General features: G+C 40.6%; 1 protein-coding gene across 1 annotated transcript in view; it reads right to left on the bottom strand.

Moving 5' to 3' along the window:
• Window positions 1-7,483: 7,483 nt before the first annotated feature.
• Window positions 7,484-19,248, bottom strand: part of ghrhrb (growth hormone releasing hormone receptor b) — a gene marked incomplete at both ends in the record, with an annotated part of 29,135 nt that continues 17,370 nt past the window's right edge. The window contains 8 exons of the mRNA XM_083766681.1: window positions 7,484-7,678; window positions 8,693-8,734; window positions 10,429-10,558; window positions 11,383-11,474; window positions 12,572-12,644; window positions 13,173-13,233; window positions 13,515-13,668; window positions 17,464-17,590. Coding sequence (XP_083622807.1) covers window positions 7,484-7,678; window positions 8,693-8,734; window positions 10,429-10,558; window positions 11,383-11,474; window positions 12,572-12,644; window positions 13,173-13,233; window positions 13,515-13,668; window positions 17,464-17,590 — 874 coding nt within the window. The remainder of the gene's footprint in view (window positions 7,679-8,692; window positions 8,735-10,428; window positions 10,559-11,382; window positions 11,475-12,571; window positions 12,645-13,172; window positions 13,234-13,514; window positions 13,669-17,463; window positions 17,591-19,248) is intronic.

Below are 19,248 nucleotides of genomic sequence, written 5' to 3'. Positions count from 1 at the left end.
ATGTGACAATGTTTTGTACAGCAGAATAGACACTTGCATACTAATGACTCTCCAAGAACGCGGTTATATGACCGTCTCCATGATACCAGGTCCAGGAGGTCTTGAAGTGTGCAGAATGATAATGTGCCATTTAATTGAAGTAATTCTCTGAACATGACATGACTGGTATGGAAATAATTTGGCTTACTCTAAGCCATGCTCCTTTGTCTTGCAAGTGACAAACGACAACAAACTAGCAAATTAATTCCTTTAATTTGCATGATACACATATTGTGAATATTTTACTAATACATGATCAATGGTCATTCTCATGACTTATAAGATAAAAAGCACATCTCTATAGCAACACATTACAGTATATTTGAATGTTCTGTTTCTCAGGATATAAACGCTTAATGTAGAAAAAGCTTAATGAGGCAAAGACAATATTGAGTATGAATCATTGAATGAGTATTTAGTGTGGTGGAAAAGAAACAATATTAATCTGTAATCAAAAATAAATCAAAGATGCCAGCCAAAATCAATGAGTGTGTGTGTGAACAACATGAAGTTTCACATTTTTGGGGGAACCAATTAAAACCGTTAAAAATATTTCTGTTTTCCTTTATTGTTTTATTTCACAATCAGTTAAATTGTTTCCCACATTTATTGTTGCATATAAGAGGTCAATGGGACAATCCTCTTGTGCAATTATTTGGGTAATTCATTTTCCATCACAGTTATTACTCATAATCATATCACAAATACATGATTTTAATTCATGTATGCTAATGTCTCATTTAATCTATTTCCACATTAAGGGTCCATTATCCAGATATCCGTTATCAATTCAAGCCGTGCTAAAGGTGTACAATTGAAGGGAAGGGCTGACCGGAAACTGTATTGTTTAGTAGTTTTACTGTTATTTGGTAAAACATCGTTATACGGTACCAAGTTTGGCCTGTAAGTAATATCAGTCCAGACTTGACAACAGCCATAAGAGGGCCCTGTTTCACCTTTTTTCTCCCTGACCCCAGAGGAAAAGGGCTGGACAATCAATATCTGCCCTGGTTCAGGTGAATGTTCAGCTGCATACAACAGGATTTAAAGTCTGAATTATACTTACTGAAAATAGCAGAACTATTGTGGCTCTGCTATTTTAGGTGTGTGACACCAGTGCGCCACTAAGTATAAATACGGCTTAATTCTAAATTCATGAGACAATCTCACAAGGTCATGAGCCACTTTTAGTTGAAGAATTCATGGTTTATTGTTGTGTTGATATGGGAGTCGGAGCCTTATATAGCCGATACTATGTTGATGTCAAACTATAGTTGTTGCTATTATAAAGAGTAAACCTTATATTGTATTGAACCTGTAATTTTGAAAAAGATAGTTAGCTAAAGTGTTTGAAAAGATGTGTAGCCTACGCTTACCACCGTGGCTTAATATGGTCTCAATTTTAAATGTGTCTGGACAGAAATAAGCTGCCATATACTGTATCTTGTAAATGTGATCGTTCTCAATCTTGGTGATCGTGTTTGTCAAAGTGTAATTTGCCTCCTGTATTTCCTCTGTCGTAGACCGACGCATGAATACTAAATGGTTTTCATCTTACTTGACTGGCAGATATAATCAGGGAGCTGCAGGCTTTGTAGGCCATGAACAGAGATCTCAAGGGGAATTTGAACTGTGTCCTTGTTTACTATCCCTGACACGTTCATTTGAATCACTGGAAGACACCAATTCCAAAGGAGTTCAAAGACATGAACGTATAGCTATATACTGGGTTTCAACTGTGAATGATATTATTGTTCTCTCTCCTCAAGGACCCCACCCCCCAATTTACCATTCACAATTTTCCTTTGGGTGTTAATCATTTCAGGAGCTCGGGAAAGTGATATAATAACTGTAAAAACTGTCTTCTTTTTCTGTTATTAGACGAATAGCATTAGAGGAATGGATTTGAGACTGAGTGCAGTCACAAATCTTTAACTCTGCCAATGCAGACTGATTCTGCCAATGCTTCTGAATGCATGGGAACGTGGTGCTCCCATGTGAAAAGCAGTGGCAGAACACATTGAGATTGCTTTTTTCCCCACAATAATTTGAAGGTTGTACGTTTCTTACTGTATGGGCTACTACCTCACAGTAATGATCCGTGGTGGATAAAGTATTCAACCCCATGCAGTACTTGAGTAAAATACTCTGGTTAAGTTGCTCAGTCAAAATTCCACTTGAGTCAAAGTTAGTCAAAGTACTAGCTTTTAAAAATACTAAAGTATTCAAAACTACAAAAACACAAAAAATACAAAGTACATTTTCTTTTAAATATCAATGCATTGCTGCATTGGTTAATTTGTATGTACAGCATAAATACATGAATGTACTTTTTCCCCTTCCTAAAAATGTAGAGTTAAAAGTACAAATTGTCATTGAAATGTAGTGGAGTGACAAACAACTATTATAACTACTCAAGTCTACTTGGTTATTATCCACCACTGGTAATGATTACCTGTTTGAATCCATCACTGGTCTGCCATTCTGGAAACGTATCTGTGTTACCTGCCTCTGCCAGGTTATAAGCTCATCTTTTGTTTTTATTTAATTTTGTATTTCACTGCATAGTATGTTGTATTATCTTGTTGACAAAAAAATGTATTTTGTACATTATTGAATAATCCACATTAAATGTTTTTAACTCGTTGACTATTGTTATTGACCCACGGAAAATCTGATTCATTGTTTGTACAGGTATGCTTCTAATATCGAAACTAATATATGAACACTTATTTTAGTATAAGTATAACATAACTCCCCCAACACATGCAAATGCTTCTGACATGCAGAAGCACACACACGCCCACGCAGTCGCTGGAATTTTAACCACAAAAGTGGTCCCAAAAGTGGCCTAAGTAAGCTAAGCACACGCACGCACAGTCACACACACGCGTATATAGTATACTAACTACAACAAAAGATTCCTTTAAAAGACTCCTTTCATCTATGTCCCCTGCTCACGCATGCACGCACACACTCTCACTCTCTCACACACACACACACACACACACACTGTAGTGACTAGACCGTACTACGGCCTAGTCAAATTATAGGACAATGTCACATATTTTACAGGAATATTAACCACAACAAAAATCCCCTTTCATGTAGTGAACCTGCAGAAAGTGTTAGAAGGGGGAAAGATGTTCACTTTTGCTAGAAACAATGTACACGTTATTTGTACTGTTTTACACACTGTACTGTAAATGCATGTAACTAAGGAACTAGTGGTTTTAATGTCAGACTCAACTAAGGACACCCAGTTGAATATGTTTTGAATTCTGGAAAAGGGAGCCTTGGGCTCACAAAGATGTCATTATAATGCTCTTATCAGGACCTGCATGGGAAAGAAGGTGAATGCCTTTAATTCCGTGATTCTCAACCTGTGGGCCAAGGGACCACTGGTGGGCCAGCCATGACATGAGGGTATTCAAATTCAACACACTAAGATTTTAATGATACAATATAAAAATAAAATAAATATGCATAAAACATTTAAAAAAAAAACCTTTTCATTGTGATACCGATAAATAGGAATGTTGTGGTTCCACTGATCCAAGCAAGGACACCAGCAGGAGCGAGGTGAATTTACCGACCGACATTGTCCCGTATAATGTAATTTCAATACAGTGCCCAAAAACACCCCAAGGAGTGGGGACTATTCTAATCGATTGACTAATAATTAAAATAAACATGCTCTGACCATCTGACTATCTGACCACAGCAGCAGCTGAAAGACTGCCGTGTTATGTGGTCAGATGGGCTTTTGATAGTTGATAAGCGCGCCAGATCCAGAATAAGTTGAGAACCACAGATGTATTGGTCATATTCAGACCGCAGCCATCTGGCCAGCAAGGTGCTACCTATAGGTGATACTTCCCATTGACAACCCATTCATCCAAACAGAAAAGTCTGATTATATTAAACAACGTCAAAATCACCAACATCATTGCAGCTGTAGGGAAAGCTTGAATTATCCTCTTTCAATCTGTAAAAGTGTTTGTTTAATAAAAATCCACCGTAGACTTGTTATGAGCTACTTCCTTATGAGAAAGTGTTGGAGTTTGGAAGCGCTCGTTGAATATCACTCATTACTCAACGGCCCTGCGTACCACCTGTTTTGAATGTGCACATAAAGTAGTGCAGCAGGCAGCAGGAGGTTGCTTTACTCATAACGAGCGCTTCCAAAATCTGATACTTAGAAAATAATCATCTGCAAGGAATTTCTTGACAGGAAGTAGCTCATAACATGTCTACGGTTGATTTTTCTTAAACAAAAACTTTACAGATTGAAATAGGATCATTCAAGCTTTCCCTACAGCTGCAATGTTGGTGATTTTGACGTTGTTTAATATAATTAGAGAGGACTTTTCTGTTTGGATGAATGGGCTGTCTATGGGAAGTATAGGTATCACCTTGCTGGCAAGATGGCTACGGTCTGAATATGGCCAATTGGTGTTAATCTGGGTGCGGGTGGTGTGATAATATTTAGCACTGTTGCAAGAGCCATTGTTTTCACCACTGATATACATTTAAGTGTACAAAATACTACAAATGGAACCAGATGGATTCTACATTCTCTTTGCACTGGCATTTGACATGGGAATCATATCAAGCATTCATGTACTGTACACTGTGTTTCTGTATGAACCCCAATAGAATAGACATTTTTAACCTGCCTTTTTCTCTCCAATTTAGTCATGACTCATTATGCCAATTGATTCCTCCCACGACCCCACACACATTTCTGTGTTGTTACTGCAGAGTCCTACTGACTCACCTGCCTGTGAGGAGCCCTCACCCGGAGGACGTAGAGCTTTCGTCCTATACTCCTCCCAACTAGTACATGCAATGACAATTATCACCCTCCCCGCCCGGCGTCCCTCCCTCGAACACGGGCCAATTGTGTATTTTAACAGCTTAAAAACTATTATTGTGGTTTAAACATTTCTCTACGCCATAACACCCATACACCTGTATTTATTCAGCACTGTGTGTTTAATGTTAGACACACAAATATGGCATAGGAAATGTAATACTATAAAATACTTACTTATGTACTTAATGCTTGGGTAGGGCTGTCCCCGACTAAGGATTTGTATAGTCGACTGATAGATGAATAAATTAGCTGTTAGTCGACTAATAGTCGACTTTTTTTTTTTGCCCCAAAAAATTGTATATAAAAATACAATATTTACAAAAATATAAAAAAATATTGTATTATTCCACTAGGTCTGTGGGGGACATAAACACATTTGAACATTCTGACTGTTCAAATCTTTCTTTTTAACAACTGAGAGGCTTGTCATTAGCCAGATTGAGCACAGCAGGTGAGATTGAGATTCTGGAGTCTATCAGGCCAGCACACTGTGCGATTCAAGTCACAGGCAGTGGCACATTGCCACACAGGCAGACACACTTCAGATGCACATTGGAGATTTGAACAGTCAGAATGTTCAAATGTGTTTATGTCCCCCACAGACCTAGTGGAATAATACAATATTTGTGTATATTTTTGTAAATATTGTATTTTTATATACAATTTTTTTTTTTTTTTTTTTAGTCGACTATGAGGTGGTCAGTCGACTGAGACCCGTTCCGATCGATTAGTCGACTATTCGACTAATCGAGGTCAGCCCTAGGGGCTATATTTACAATACCACACAGAGACATAAAACATCCACCTGTTGAATAAATAATGTTTACAGTCTAGTGCTCCAGGTGTGCACTTTGCACTGTGCAATAAGACTGCGTACAGAGCATTGACAGAGAGAGTGGACAAGGTCTTTCTATTGGACTGTTGGAGACAATTAGTGGTAAACATCTAACATGATGTTAGCCTGGTGAAACCACTTCCCCTGCTGCACAACATTTTCAATGAAAATCTGGCGAGGGGGGAGGGGTTTACCCAGGCTAACGTAACATGGCCTGACACTGCATAGGATGTGTTTTAGAAATACCAGCAGCATTGTCCAGAATCCTCCATGAATGGCAGATTATGGCACTGCTTGCGTGGAATTACAATCCATATGGTATGGTTAGAAATAAACCCCACAACAAAACTGTTCACCTGTTCTGAAATCAACTGTTTAGGGCTGTCCCATAATAGCTGATCAATCAATATATCGGTTGGTTTGGTCCTCCAGGCTCCTAGTCGACCAATACTTGTTTAGTCCTTTTTTTTCCTTCTGCAAGTATATCTCATAATCTCTAGCTCTAAACTTAGTTTATAATTTGTAGCTGCCGGTAGCCATTTTGAAATCAACATTAGAATGTTCCGTTCTCAACCTTTTGTTCTGATGAATTGAAAATGGAGGACCCTGATATAAACAAGTCTTAGTGCTTTTCCTGGTTTCATCCTCGTAGTAGTTTTTGTGCTTTCGTTTGAAATGTACCCATTCTACATACTGTGAATAGCCAATTACAATGGAACATCACCCCTGTGAACATATGCAAGATGCAAGAAGGATTTATCGCCCCAATAATAATTTTTCTGCAACAAACGGTTACACTTTTTGCATTTGCGGCGCCCCCTATGGATGAAAATGGAATTGCTTTTAACTTTTGGTTGATTAAACCATCCGCAACATCTGATTCAAATTCGGGGTGGATTGGACGTTTGGTTCATGATTTGTGGCATTTTTTGTAAAATAGGCCCCTCCCACTATCTTCGGAAGCCGATTACGGCCGAACGATACGCATCAAAATTCTGCCTGTGGTGATTTAATCAGATATATCCGGAGATCATGTGTACCAATTTTTTAGAGATTTGGACAAAATCTGTAGGAGGAGCAGCAAAACGTGTGTTTGGAAGAAAATTCAAATTTGGTGGAAATTGGGCGTGGCATATAATGGGAAGACGTCATGACCCAAGGAATCCATGGAAAAATATTGATTTTAATTTTGATGGTTCAAGAGTTATAGGGAAAAAAAGTGAGCTGTTATAGCGTCACCATGATGCCGATTGATGTAATTCATTTTCATAATTATTATGAACCTCCCCCCAAGTCTTGTAAATATGGCGCTTACGGTCTCCGAGGGAAAGAAAACTTAAATTGGAGCCTTAATTAGTCTTTGATCTTCCCATTATAAGTCTATGGAGAACAAATTAATTTATATCAATTAAACTATACAACGGATCTGTTAGCAAAATACAAGCACACGATTCCCGATGAAGCCGGGCGATTTGACATATGGCTTGAGTGTGTGCGGCAAAAACTGTGGGAGGAGTAGCACGCTAAAGTATCGCTCATTTACAATAACAATAGTCTGGTAACCACACTAATAACACCCCACTCACTGAAAGTGAGTACTACTCACAGTGAGACGCCATAAATTCATGATTTATGATGTGGTCCTTGATGTGGTCAGCACGTCATCAAAATATCTAGATTGTAATTTAGGACGATGATGATGAACAACTAAAAAAGCAAGTGCTTGTTTCTCAGACAGAGGAGATGGCATTGAGTGGAACAGTGAGTGTTTGGGGGCCGGCCTGCTGATTGGGGCTGGACTTGTCCAGGACGGAGATCTGTGTGACAGTGCTGCTCTCTGTGAACAGCGTGCGTCGTCTCTTACTGTAACGCAGATAGTTCTGTGTCTGCCATTTCCACAGCCTCTTCTTCAGCTCTGCCTGCACCTAAGACACACACAAGACAATATACAGTATATACAGTATGTGTGCGTGCGCGAGCGTGTGTGTGTGTGTGTGTGTGTGTGTTTCTGTGTGCGCGCACGCACTGACCCTTTCACAGCCATGTAATATAAGGGTAAACACAGCTGCAGTCATACGCATGTTTGATTTTTTTTCCTGTACCACTTAGTTGGTACTGGCTAATGTCTGGTCTGGCTCGTTGGTACACCTAGGTACATAAATAGACTCATTATTAATTCACGTAATGAGCTGTAGCAGTCTTTATCCGTGAAAAGAGATTGAATGATGTGTTGGAGATAACCTATTTTAGCCTGACACTCAGCCTGAATTTTCATTTTGTTTCACTCCATTATTCAGTCTGAACGCCCTCCCTACTACAACCGTTTCTGGGATGGGCGTTGCCAAAGAGGCAGTCTTCGGTGATTGGTTCATACCAACCAATCAGAATAGTAGGACTAGGAAAGCAGATGACGTTGTTGTCAATCATGTGGCTATGGCTAACCCGTTTGCTAACCAAACAAACACAGCCAACGAGCGCTACTAGTATGTAAACAAAAGCGGTAAAATATGTCGGATGATGATGTTTATAAAACCTCTCATGTCTTCAAAGAAACTATTTATCATACGTCGATTTAATAGCCAGATTGATACGGCCGTGAGTTACCGCAGTGGGAGCAGCCATGTTTGTTTGTGTCTGGACGGCACTGTTGTTTGACGTCATCGAGTTGAAACGACGCTGATTCGTCGGTTGGATTTCCAACCGAGTCTGAGACCTCCTTCGGGAGCGTCACCAGACCCTAAATCGCCTGAACATCATTTTTTAATGTGCCTAGCGATTTAGGGGCTGGAGCCAGGCTAAACCTATTTATGGAGGAAGGACGTTTTTGTCTCGCCCCCTAGCGAGATGAAAACATAAGCAGCCATAGTGATATTTAACTTAGTGACCTGGATGCATGACAGCATGATCAGTTAATTCCTTGTGAAACGGTCCTCACTTACCTCTCCATTCAGGAAACAATAGAGCAAGGCCACCACAAATCCCTGAGAAACAAGACACAAGGCTGTTGACTACAACTTTAACCACAAACACTCATTCGCACACACCCATCTTTCCCAATCAGGTTTCACTTCCTCACAGCCAGCATGTGAACGATGGCATCTACTGTATATCCTTCCCCGGACCTCCTCTATATCCCTTTTATTGGAATCATGTTCTCTTTGCCTTGTCATGGTATAGGCCATTTATAATTTGGCCATTTTATTTTGCGTGTCTTAAGTACCAGGTCTTATTACCTAACTTGAGTAAACTAAAGACCTGGAGGCGTGATCAATGCTCTTTGGCCACTCAGAATATAGCCAAATGACTCTGTAATTGTTAGCCTTCTTGAAGATAATGAAGTCCAGCATGGGCCAGTTGTCGATGACTTCATATCCTGGTGTGACAAGTAATTTTTACAACTAAATGTGACCAAAACTAAAGACATGATCATCAGCTTTAGACGGACTCCTCCCAGTCCTGCTCCTACACTTATTAAGGGCACAGAAATTGAAGTCGTAGAGAGCTACAAATACTTGGGTGTCGTTCTGGACAACAAACTCTCCTTTGACTCTCATGTTGCCTCTACTTCAAAAAAAGTCCAGCAGCGTCTTTTGTTTGGAAAATGCGTTCTTTTAATGTCTCACCTGTAATGATGACTCTTTTTTATAGAAGTTTTACTGAATCTGTTCTTATGTTTTGTATGGTTGCCTGGTACGGAAATCTGACCCTAGCAAACAAGAACAGGCTCAGCAGCCTCGTCAAAGTGGCCAGTAAGATTTCTGGGAGAACCCAAGCCCAACTTATAGATCTGTACAAGAGGCAGATGCTTAAGAGAACCTCCACCCTCGAGGCTCCTGGAGGTATCGGATCACCCACTTTGGTCTGAGTTTGAACTGTTGCCCTCAGGTCGTCGGCTGAGGGTGAATGTTGTTGTTGTGTGTATTTTGTGTGTATTTTTACTATGATCTGGCTGCAAACCAATTTCCCGCAAGGGACAATAAAGATAACCTTGAACCTTGAACCCTTGACCAAATAGCCTATTTTCGTCCTACACAAAGTGTGTATGAATGGAGAATGATGATGTACGATGATAAGAGCGCCCCTTATTTCACACGGTGTGATTATTATTTTATATTTCTATTTTTTATTTAGAGTAGTAGCCAATTATTTTTTGTACTTCCTTTTCCTCCCAAATTAACTGATTCACAGAAATGTTTCATGGGGAGGAAACATCTAAAATTTCAGGTCAATATCATATTTTATTGGCTCACAAACATCACAATAAAAATATGCTTATGTGTTTCAGCAGAGAGCCTTGTGTGCTCTGATGTAGTTGTGCTGTTGAAAAACGCATTGCTTGAATCCCTGAACATTTTCACCCATCGAATACCGGGCCAATTGAGTGTAGGTTTGACCTTTTCTGGAGATCTCCTGCCGATATGACTGTCCAAAAGGTATCTCTCAGAAGCTATCTGACCTTTAGACCAGCTGTTCAAATTTAGACAATGGTGTGGGATGTGACTGTATATGATAATCAAGTAGATCTAGTCGCACATGCACAGTCGCACACGCATGCACGCACGCATGCACGCACACACACACACACACACACACACACACGCACACGCACACGCACACACACACACACACACACACACACACACACACACACACACACACACACTGTACAGTATACCTGAAAGGATCCCAGTCCCAGCTCTATGAAGATGCGTGCCTCTGCTCCAATTTGTTCTGGCAGGAAGGCGAACAGCATGTAATGCATCCCAAACAGAGGGATAAGAAACAGGGTGGACTTGCCCAGTCTCCTGCACACATCACAGGGAAAGAAAGATAAATATTATGTACAGTATGTGTATCAGAGGATGCCTGGATCTGGACAGTAACAAGGTAACCTTGTAAAGTGAGGACATTTTATGAGCTCTCACTTCAGTGTACGTAGAATAGGATTAGGTATGGGCGACATGGGCAGCCGTGCATACATGGCGGCATCGTGGGGGATGGAGTGGAAAGGCCTGCCTGCATAACATCACCTCAGGACAGGTCTCCCCACTGGAAGTCTGAGGTAGGGGGAATCTATCAAATTGTACCTCTAATTTTGTACAGCATTAGCTGCCGTCAGTAGGGCCGTTGGACCATAAGGTTCTGGCATGACAACTCAGTGTAGCAAAGTTGGGTAAATAAGTCAAGTGGTAACGGTAAAGTACTGGGAGTTGATACCAGCTCGGTGCACCTCAACAATATATCTTAGGAGTCTAGTAGCGCGATGAAACTACAACCTACTGAAAGATGTTAAGTGTTTTGTTTAGTTTAAAACAATGTGTTAAATAGCTCCATAGTAGGTGTTTCACCGTCTCTCTAGCTCTTTAGTTAAAAAAACCTAAAAAAAACAAACATTTTCCTGTGAGTTACCAATTTCATCCATTCAGGAGAGAGAACCCATTTATCAGCTTCGATTTTATAGTGTTCCATTCCTGCTCATTTGTCATCACTTTATCCTGTATTATTTCTGATTGGATACAATTGGTATCCCGACCTGATTTCACTAGTTCTGTTTCACTAAAGAGCTGGAGAGATGAGCACTAGCCTATATGCACTATCACCATGTTCTTATTGTGTTTGTGGTACTTACATGAAGTGACTGGTGTCATTGCCACCAACACCTGGAGACTTGAGTTTCTGCACCAGGATACGGATCACATTCATGAAGATGACAAAGTTCACCTGAAGCACACAAATATGGAAGTATCAAACAGACTGTAAGCCAAGCACCATGGGAACATGGATGTGTGTGTGCACTGTGCAGTGGTGTCATGGTGTTTTTTGTACTGGTACCACAGCGTTTAATGACGCCACATGCACGCGTGTGCAAGCACGTCCACGCGTGTGCATGTGCGCATCGCAGAACACACAGAACAGCTGATATAGCCTAAGCCTATTGTTAAATTGTGTGTGAGAGTCTTAGACACAAACACAAAAGTAGACTTAAAGATGGAGTGCCACGATTTTTTTCCACCCTAAAACATGATCATCAGGTATTATTATAAATATAAGGAGGAATAACTTTTTCCAAAAACAATTGGACACGCCAGTTCATTAAGTATGCCTGGTTTGCCTGGTGGGTGGTGATCCACCTGAACTGAAGCCGCACCCACAGCTGTAGTTGTATGATAATGGGGGAGGGGTTAGGGGATATGACTACATGAAAAGCAATTCTAGTGCCGTCTATGTAACATGCTATAAATCTGTATAAAATGCTATCTAAGTCTGCATGAAGTGCTATTTAAGGGGCCGGGTGCTATGGGCCATGATGGAGTCTAAAAAGGTGGGTTTTCACACTGCGGTGGAAGATAGGGAGTGAGGCTGCAATTATTTTCCCCCAGCCAATCCATGTGTTGATTGATTTGGATTCACCTGTGTCCTGTTAATCTTGTGCCTATTTAAGCCCTGTGTTTGGTTATTGTCTTGTATCCCGAGTTTCCAATTCTGTTCTCCACTTTATGTTACACCATGGTTACCCCTATAACAGATCATACAGAAGTCACGATTAAATGAAAGTGCACTTACTTGGTAAATACAATGATTTGGTGTTAGCATCATGTCTGCTTTAGCTATTGAAAAATAGATCTACAAGCTCATAGGGCGCCACCAAGTGGCGCGCTACGAGCTTGTAGGTCTGCTATTTTTTTTAAATCGAAGAACGACTGACGTAGAAGACATTTTTAGAATCTGATCTCAGGTCAGAATGGAAAACTGTCAGGATGTAGAAGACATTTTTTTAATCTGATCTCAGGTCAGAATGGGTTAAGGCTTATACTCACTAGTAGTGATGCAGTTATCGGACCCTCTATGAGCCACCATATGAAAGCCACATCTGTGTCATCATCCCAGCAGCTGGTGAGACAAACGAGAAGGTCAGAAGATTGTGCTAATACCTAAGGCTTGGGTAGGTGGGTGACTCACAATGAATCATCCTTGGGCCTAGATATTACTCATCCAAATTCCTCTAACAAAGTTTTCTTTTTTGTCAAGTAGGGATGTTTTGTTATATTTTTGGTTTCACGGCAACATCTTTGAGAAGTTGCAATGGTGATCTTAAGCCCAAACCACACCAAAGGGTTGGGTTGGGACAAAACGTTTTTTTTTAAGGTAGATCACACCAATGCAACTCATTGCAACTCAATGAGTTGTATTGGTGGTCTACCTTAAAAAACGTTTTGTCCCGACCCTTTGGTGTGGTTTGGCATTAGATAGACACAGAAACACAATGAGACAGATGGCACAATATCTTTCTCTGTACAGATCACACATCACACGCAACCCAGCCACACAACTATATGCCACATTACTGTATTTCACATGAACGCATCCTTCCATTCATCTTTTAATAGCATTCAAGCCGAGGTCAAGCTGAATCCTCACCCCCTGTTATAATAGACGTGTCGGGTTAGGACCCACACCATTATGATAGTTGTTGGGAGACCTGGAAGGGCACAGGTTGACATACATGGTAGTTAGACCATACTGTAGCTGTAGCATTATAGTCAGACCATGTTCAGATTGGGCAGCAAAGAGAAGAAACAGAACACAAATCAAGGCGGTAAGACCCACTTTGTTTTTGTTTGGTTAATGGCTTTTTTAATCTAAAATCTTCCTTGTGCTCTGTATATCTCCAAAGCATTAATATAGAATTTTACAGAAACGTTTCCTCCCTTACCACACGATGCATGGGCATTGCAGGACACACAATAGCAGGATACTCACCCCAGCCGATGAGAATGTACCACCAGAAGTATTTCTTCTGTGAGACAAAGGTGAGGGCCAGTAGGGTCTGCAGGTACATGCCCTCCACCAGCAGCCAGAAGTAGTTGGCCAGGATGCTGAACTGGAAGAAAGCCACGGCTGACTTGCAGGACATCTGCAGGACCAGACAAGAAGACCACAACAATATATTGTTCCAAAGAAAACAACAACAACAACAACAAGATACGCTATGATCAACAGCTCCAAAACACAACATTTGCAGAGAGACAGACACAGAGAGAGAGTGTGTGTGTGTGTGTGTGTGTGTGTGCAGCTTAATACTTTTTGTTTTGGGCCTGGAGCGGAAAATGTTTGAAATCCCCTGCTCTTGGTCCAAGTGTTTACTTTCTATAAATAGGGTTTCTTGTGGCTCTGACATGGCAAAGGTCTACTGTTGTGTGTGTGTGTGTGTGTGTGTGTGTGTGTGTGTGTGTGTGTGTGTGTGCTCCCTGCTATGTCCCAGTGATGAGCAGATGCTGGACCCTCGTGGCTACACAACGGGCATACTTATAGTGTGATTTCAAGTGGCGCTATCAGCACAAAAGGGGGAGTTGAGTTTGTCAATGGCTACGTTTACATGAGCAGTTAAATCCCCTTTTCATTCCGAATAGAAGTTCAATCCTATTAAACGTTGTTATGTAAACACCTACAAAAACTTACATCCGAATGAAAACGCTCGATGCGATCTAAAAACCATTCCGATTTCACTGGCCGGATTACTCCGATGTTCAATGCGATTGAAAGCAAATTGGACTCATGTATACACTGCTTCGGATGTAAATTCATTCTGGTCTTTCTGAGCATGCTCATTTCCATTGCGCTCCAACTCCAAGGCGCTCATAAGCCTCATATCCAAGGCGCGCCGAGGAGTTTGCACATAGAGTGCGTTATTTCGTGCATTTTGTGTGTGTGTGTGTGTGTGTGTGTGTGTGTGTGTGTGTGTGTGTGTGTGTGCATGTGTTCAACTGTCTCTCTCTCACTCTCTCTCTCTCTCTCTCTCTCTCTCTCAAAAATAACGAGCGACCCGATACAATAATAATCAGTGTGTTGCGTGCCCTGGCCGTGCTGTAGATAATAAAGTAGGCTACCCATAAAATCGAGATGATCACCTTCCCAGCGGAGAAGGGGAGCCGCAGCAGGTGGGGAAAAAAAGACGGTAAACATAATATGTATGTCTGTCCCTATCCAAGCAGCAGCCTCAAAACTACTGCGGAATGAAATGATGGGATTTCAAAGTGTCGTCTTTCGTCTGAAAGTCACAATGAATGAACTGCCTATATTTTATGTGTCCAACAGATGGCGTAGTTTCACGTGAATTAACATGTATCATGTCTTCTATCACTTCTCCATATAAACACTCATTCGGAATGACCATTTCCCATGTAAACTCGCGGCAAAAAACATTACATCGGATGTATTTTATTCGGAAGTATTTATTCGGAATGATCACCCTTCATGTAAACGTAGCCATTGGCTACGTTTACATGGACAGTTAAATCCCCTTTTCATTCAGAATAAAAGTTAAATCCTATTAAAAGTTCTCATGTAAACACCTACAAAAACTTAAATCGGAATGAAAATGGTCAATCTGATTTAAACTTAGATCTGATGTAACTGACCGGTTTATTCCATTTTTAAATCCTATTGAAACAATTGTGGACTCATGTAAACACTCATTCGGATTGAAGTTCATTCTGGTCTTTCTGTGCATGCTTGTTTCCATGTAATTGGTATGGCTATATTATGCTCTTGTTTTGCGATTAATTATATTAAGAAATTATATTAGAAACCTCTCATAGGCTACAGGATACATCAAATATAAAGTAATACGGCATAAAAGTGTTTTTCTATTATTATTATTTTGTTTTACTGAAATGTAGTGTAGTAAAAGTAAAACAATTGGAAAGTAAAGTAGAAATACCTCAAAATTGTACTTTAGTACTAAAGTAAATGTACTTTCCACCACTGGACGTAAACATATCCGCCCGCCCCCTATCCAATCAGAAGCCTTCCCAGCCCCAAACCTGATGTGGAATGAAATAATGGGATTTTAAAGTATTGTCCATGTAAACACTCATTCGGAATGACCATTTCCCATGTAAACACGCAGCAAAAAACTTACTTCTGAATTAATTAATTCTGAAGTTTTCATTCTGAATGAAAAAGCTCTCCCAACCGGAACCCCGGCTCATTCACGGCTGGAGCTTCAATCCCACTCGCTGCTCTCAACATTAATAAGCCCCGCGGCCATGTCCTACTGGATGCCGTGTCATTAGTTATGTGTTAAAGAGTGTTTACTTCGATGGCCTTAATTGTGTATTCATTTAAGTATGCACAAACTAAAAGCATAAGCACAAAGTGTAAGTGCACTGTAATTGCTTGTGTTGACACTGATTTGTTGTTCCCTTTCAGATTTACATCAAGTCCATTATTAAGTTATGCCATTATCTGTCCATTAAGCCCATTATGTGTACACTCACAATACCACTCCAAGGTCCGTATGACAAAAAAGCTAAGTGTTATGGCAGGGGTTACACGCACAAATGCACGCACGCATGCACGCACACACACACACACGCACACTGTATGGCGAGCCGTTTATTATTGTTGTTATTTCTGGTATTGTTGTTTATTTCATAGTTATGGTTCGATAAATATATATATATGTACTTTCCATATATATATATATATATATATATATATATATATACTAACGAACTACTGGTCATATACAGTTTTGGAGCTAAGGTTATTGTATTCATATATGTATATCGACTGCTGGTAGTCTTGTTTACGCTGCACTGGCCATGAGGCTCCACTATGGCCAGTGTTGCTGTTGTGTTTACTGTGCTTACTGCTTATCCCAGCTACAGACTAAGGCTTCACTCACACCTACACAACAGAATGTTGTATAGCTGATGCATGAGTCTTGTGCGTGTTGCAAGCTCGCAATAAATTTCCAATGGAGTCTGTGTTGTATGAGGGGGAGGGGGGCAGTCGAAACACAGCCGAAAGCTGTACAACCGCTTGTAGGCGCAACATCCACACAACATCCACACAACACAGAGGGTGGCGTTTAACCACCAACCAATAGGAGAGAAGAGCTGTTTTTGATCCCAATGGGCGGAGTTTCATTGTAGTCTCCTGAGTCTACCAGCACATTGAGCACAACTACACGCAGAGAAACGTGGGTCTGTTGTTTCCGCATTCCTCTCTAGCGCACCGCCCACTTCCCGCAAAGCCAAGTGTGAAATGGAGGCATCTAGTGAGGGGACGGCCATGACACTTGCAACTTGCTTACATCTTCCATGTAACATTGTTGTGTAGGTGTGAGTGAAGCCTAAATATGTCCCTTCTCGCTTGCCATCTCTCACGAGAACCGGTAGAAGCTGCGTGAGGGACTGGAGACCTTAGTGTCTAACAGTCTTTGCCTGGACTCCGACGAGATAACATTGCTTATTTAACTCCAGCTGTTCGTTACTATATCTTGTCAGTTGTCAACTTTTGCTTATTTTTGGTTAGGTGAAGTTATTGTTTTGTTCGTCTCCTTTTCTTTTGGGAACACCCCACCACTAAGTCCTTGACCGTTCTGCTTAATATCCTTCTCTATAACTAATACTGCCTATTAGTTATCTTTATTATAAATGATAGCCAATGTACTTGAAAGTCGATTAACTTCATGTATTATTTGAGCTATTTGTACTGAAAACAACACTTTTGTAACGTTGTAACATTTATCCTTAAGTGCAAGTAAAAGCATTTTTGAATTTGCAGTGGGTTTCCTGTCCATTTTATATGTTATGCGTACCTTTACCCCTAGACTAATTGGTCCGTAACAACACACACACACACACACACACACACACACACACACACACACACACACACACACACAGACCGTGGTGGACACTGCTAAGCACTGGTCCGTGTCCTCATCAGAGAAGAGGACACCATCTTTAATGAAGACGGCGCTGGCTCTCAGGGTGAAGGAGGAGAACAGGTTGATGTGGATGTAGTTCCTGGTGCAGTGGAACTTCCTGCAGGCACAAGAGGAGAAGAAGAAACGACGAGAATCATTTTATGAAAGGAGAGCTCCACGTCTTTACATTTTATTGAGTTATTCTGCGTGTGAATCGTCTATAGTCTTGTGTTTTAATTTATAACTTTACCTTGAATGGGGTCAGCAGGAGCTGTGGGGGGCAATTATTTTTGAGGAAGTAAACATGCATCTTTTAAATCGGTTGTATCACTTCCTGCTTGAATGCCATAACCACTTAAGAGTACCCATTTCAACCTATCTTCATCTAACTATAAATGCGCCACGTCTCTGTCTGCGTGTGTGTGTGTGTGTGTGTGTGTGTGTGTGTGTGTGTGTGTGTGTGTGTGTACGGAACTACGGATGTAATGCATTTAACTAGAGAACAGTTTGCCCCACCGACTTCAAATTCGACACACGCGTTCCACACCACCGCAGGGAGTGCAGTGCCTGGCCTCGAGTCTGTGGCATACACCGTTGTCCAGAAACACCACAAAAGGCTCTGGTCAGGCTCTGCCAGTGGGCCTAATGAGGCCAAGTCCCCTCACCTGTGCAATTTCCAGCCTCTGCCTCAGCCAATTGATTGCCACGGCAACCCCACACTTGCCAATTTATTACTTAACAATGCAATGCATTAGAGCTATGGTACGGGTATATATATATATATAAGTTATTTTAACTTCAATCATTTCTTAAGTTTTAAGTTAATTTGTTATTTACTTTTCTTATTTCATTTACTTATTTTCTTATTTTGAAGCTTCCTGTATTTCGGTTCACTTTACTTTGAAACTTCCTGTTAACGCACCACACTTAGCTGAGGCCTGCTAGCTTCACACATACCATTCTCACTCTGAGTCAGTGACAGAGGGGAAGAGACACACACCATCATTTGTTTGAACAGCGTGACTTTGTTACACTGCAGAGCAAGGTATGAACGAAATGTTTGACTCTTTATATGCATCATGCACTTTTGTACTCAAAGTAAGGTTGCCTGTAACTTGCAGTTAGTGAACAGTTGATTGAATGATTGAAGTTGTTTATATTGTTCTACAGCGCCTGTCACACTATGTTGTGACTGTTTGGTGTACCTGTGACTGTTTGATGATGTGCCCTGAGGTTCAACTGGTTCATGCAGCCCTTTAGCAGACTAAAGTGGAGTGAGGTACGGTATGATTGTTTATTTTGGTTTGGAGTCTCATTCATAATTTGTTTGGGACTTTATTAATTGTATTTGTTTATGGTATGTTTTTGTTTATGATATTTGGTTACTGTGCATTTTTCCTTTGGTATTTTATTGGTCATGTATTGAAGTGAACTGATTTATTGTATCACTTTATTATAAGTTTATTAGTGACATTTGTATTTGAGACTGGCTGGGTTTTACCAGATTGTTGGGCCATGTCATAATGGTGTTGAGGACATAGTTGTATACTGGGCCATTAACAAATAGTGCATATTTTGGATTTTGTTTGCTGTGATTACTTTAATTACTTTATTTGCTTTTGGTTTTGCATATTTGTATTGTTTTGATTTGATTGTTTTATTTGCTGTGTATTTTTAGTGTGGAGAGCCCAGTAGGCCCTGAAGACTTACTTCACCCATAGCTAAAGGGCATTTAGCCTCGGAGACCACAGGCATTACCTGCCCTTTCATTGGGCT

Source organism: Protomyctophum parallelum (genome assembly GCF_964188405.1).
Source record: "Protomyctophum parallelum genome assembly, chromosome: 6".
Classification (NCBI taxonomy): Eukaryota; Metazoa; Chordata; class Actinopteri; order Myctophiformes; family Myctophidae; genus Protomyctophum; species Protomyctophum parallelum.
The sequence above is the reverse complement of the archived record's forward strand: the minus strand, read 5'-3'. Positions and strand labels throughout refer to the sequence as shown.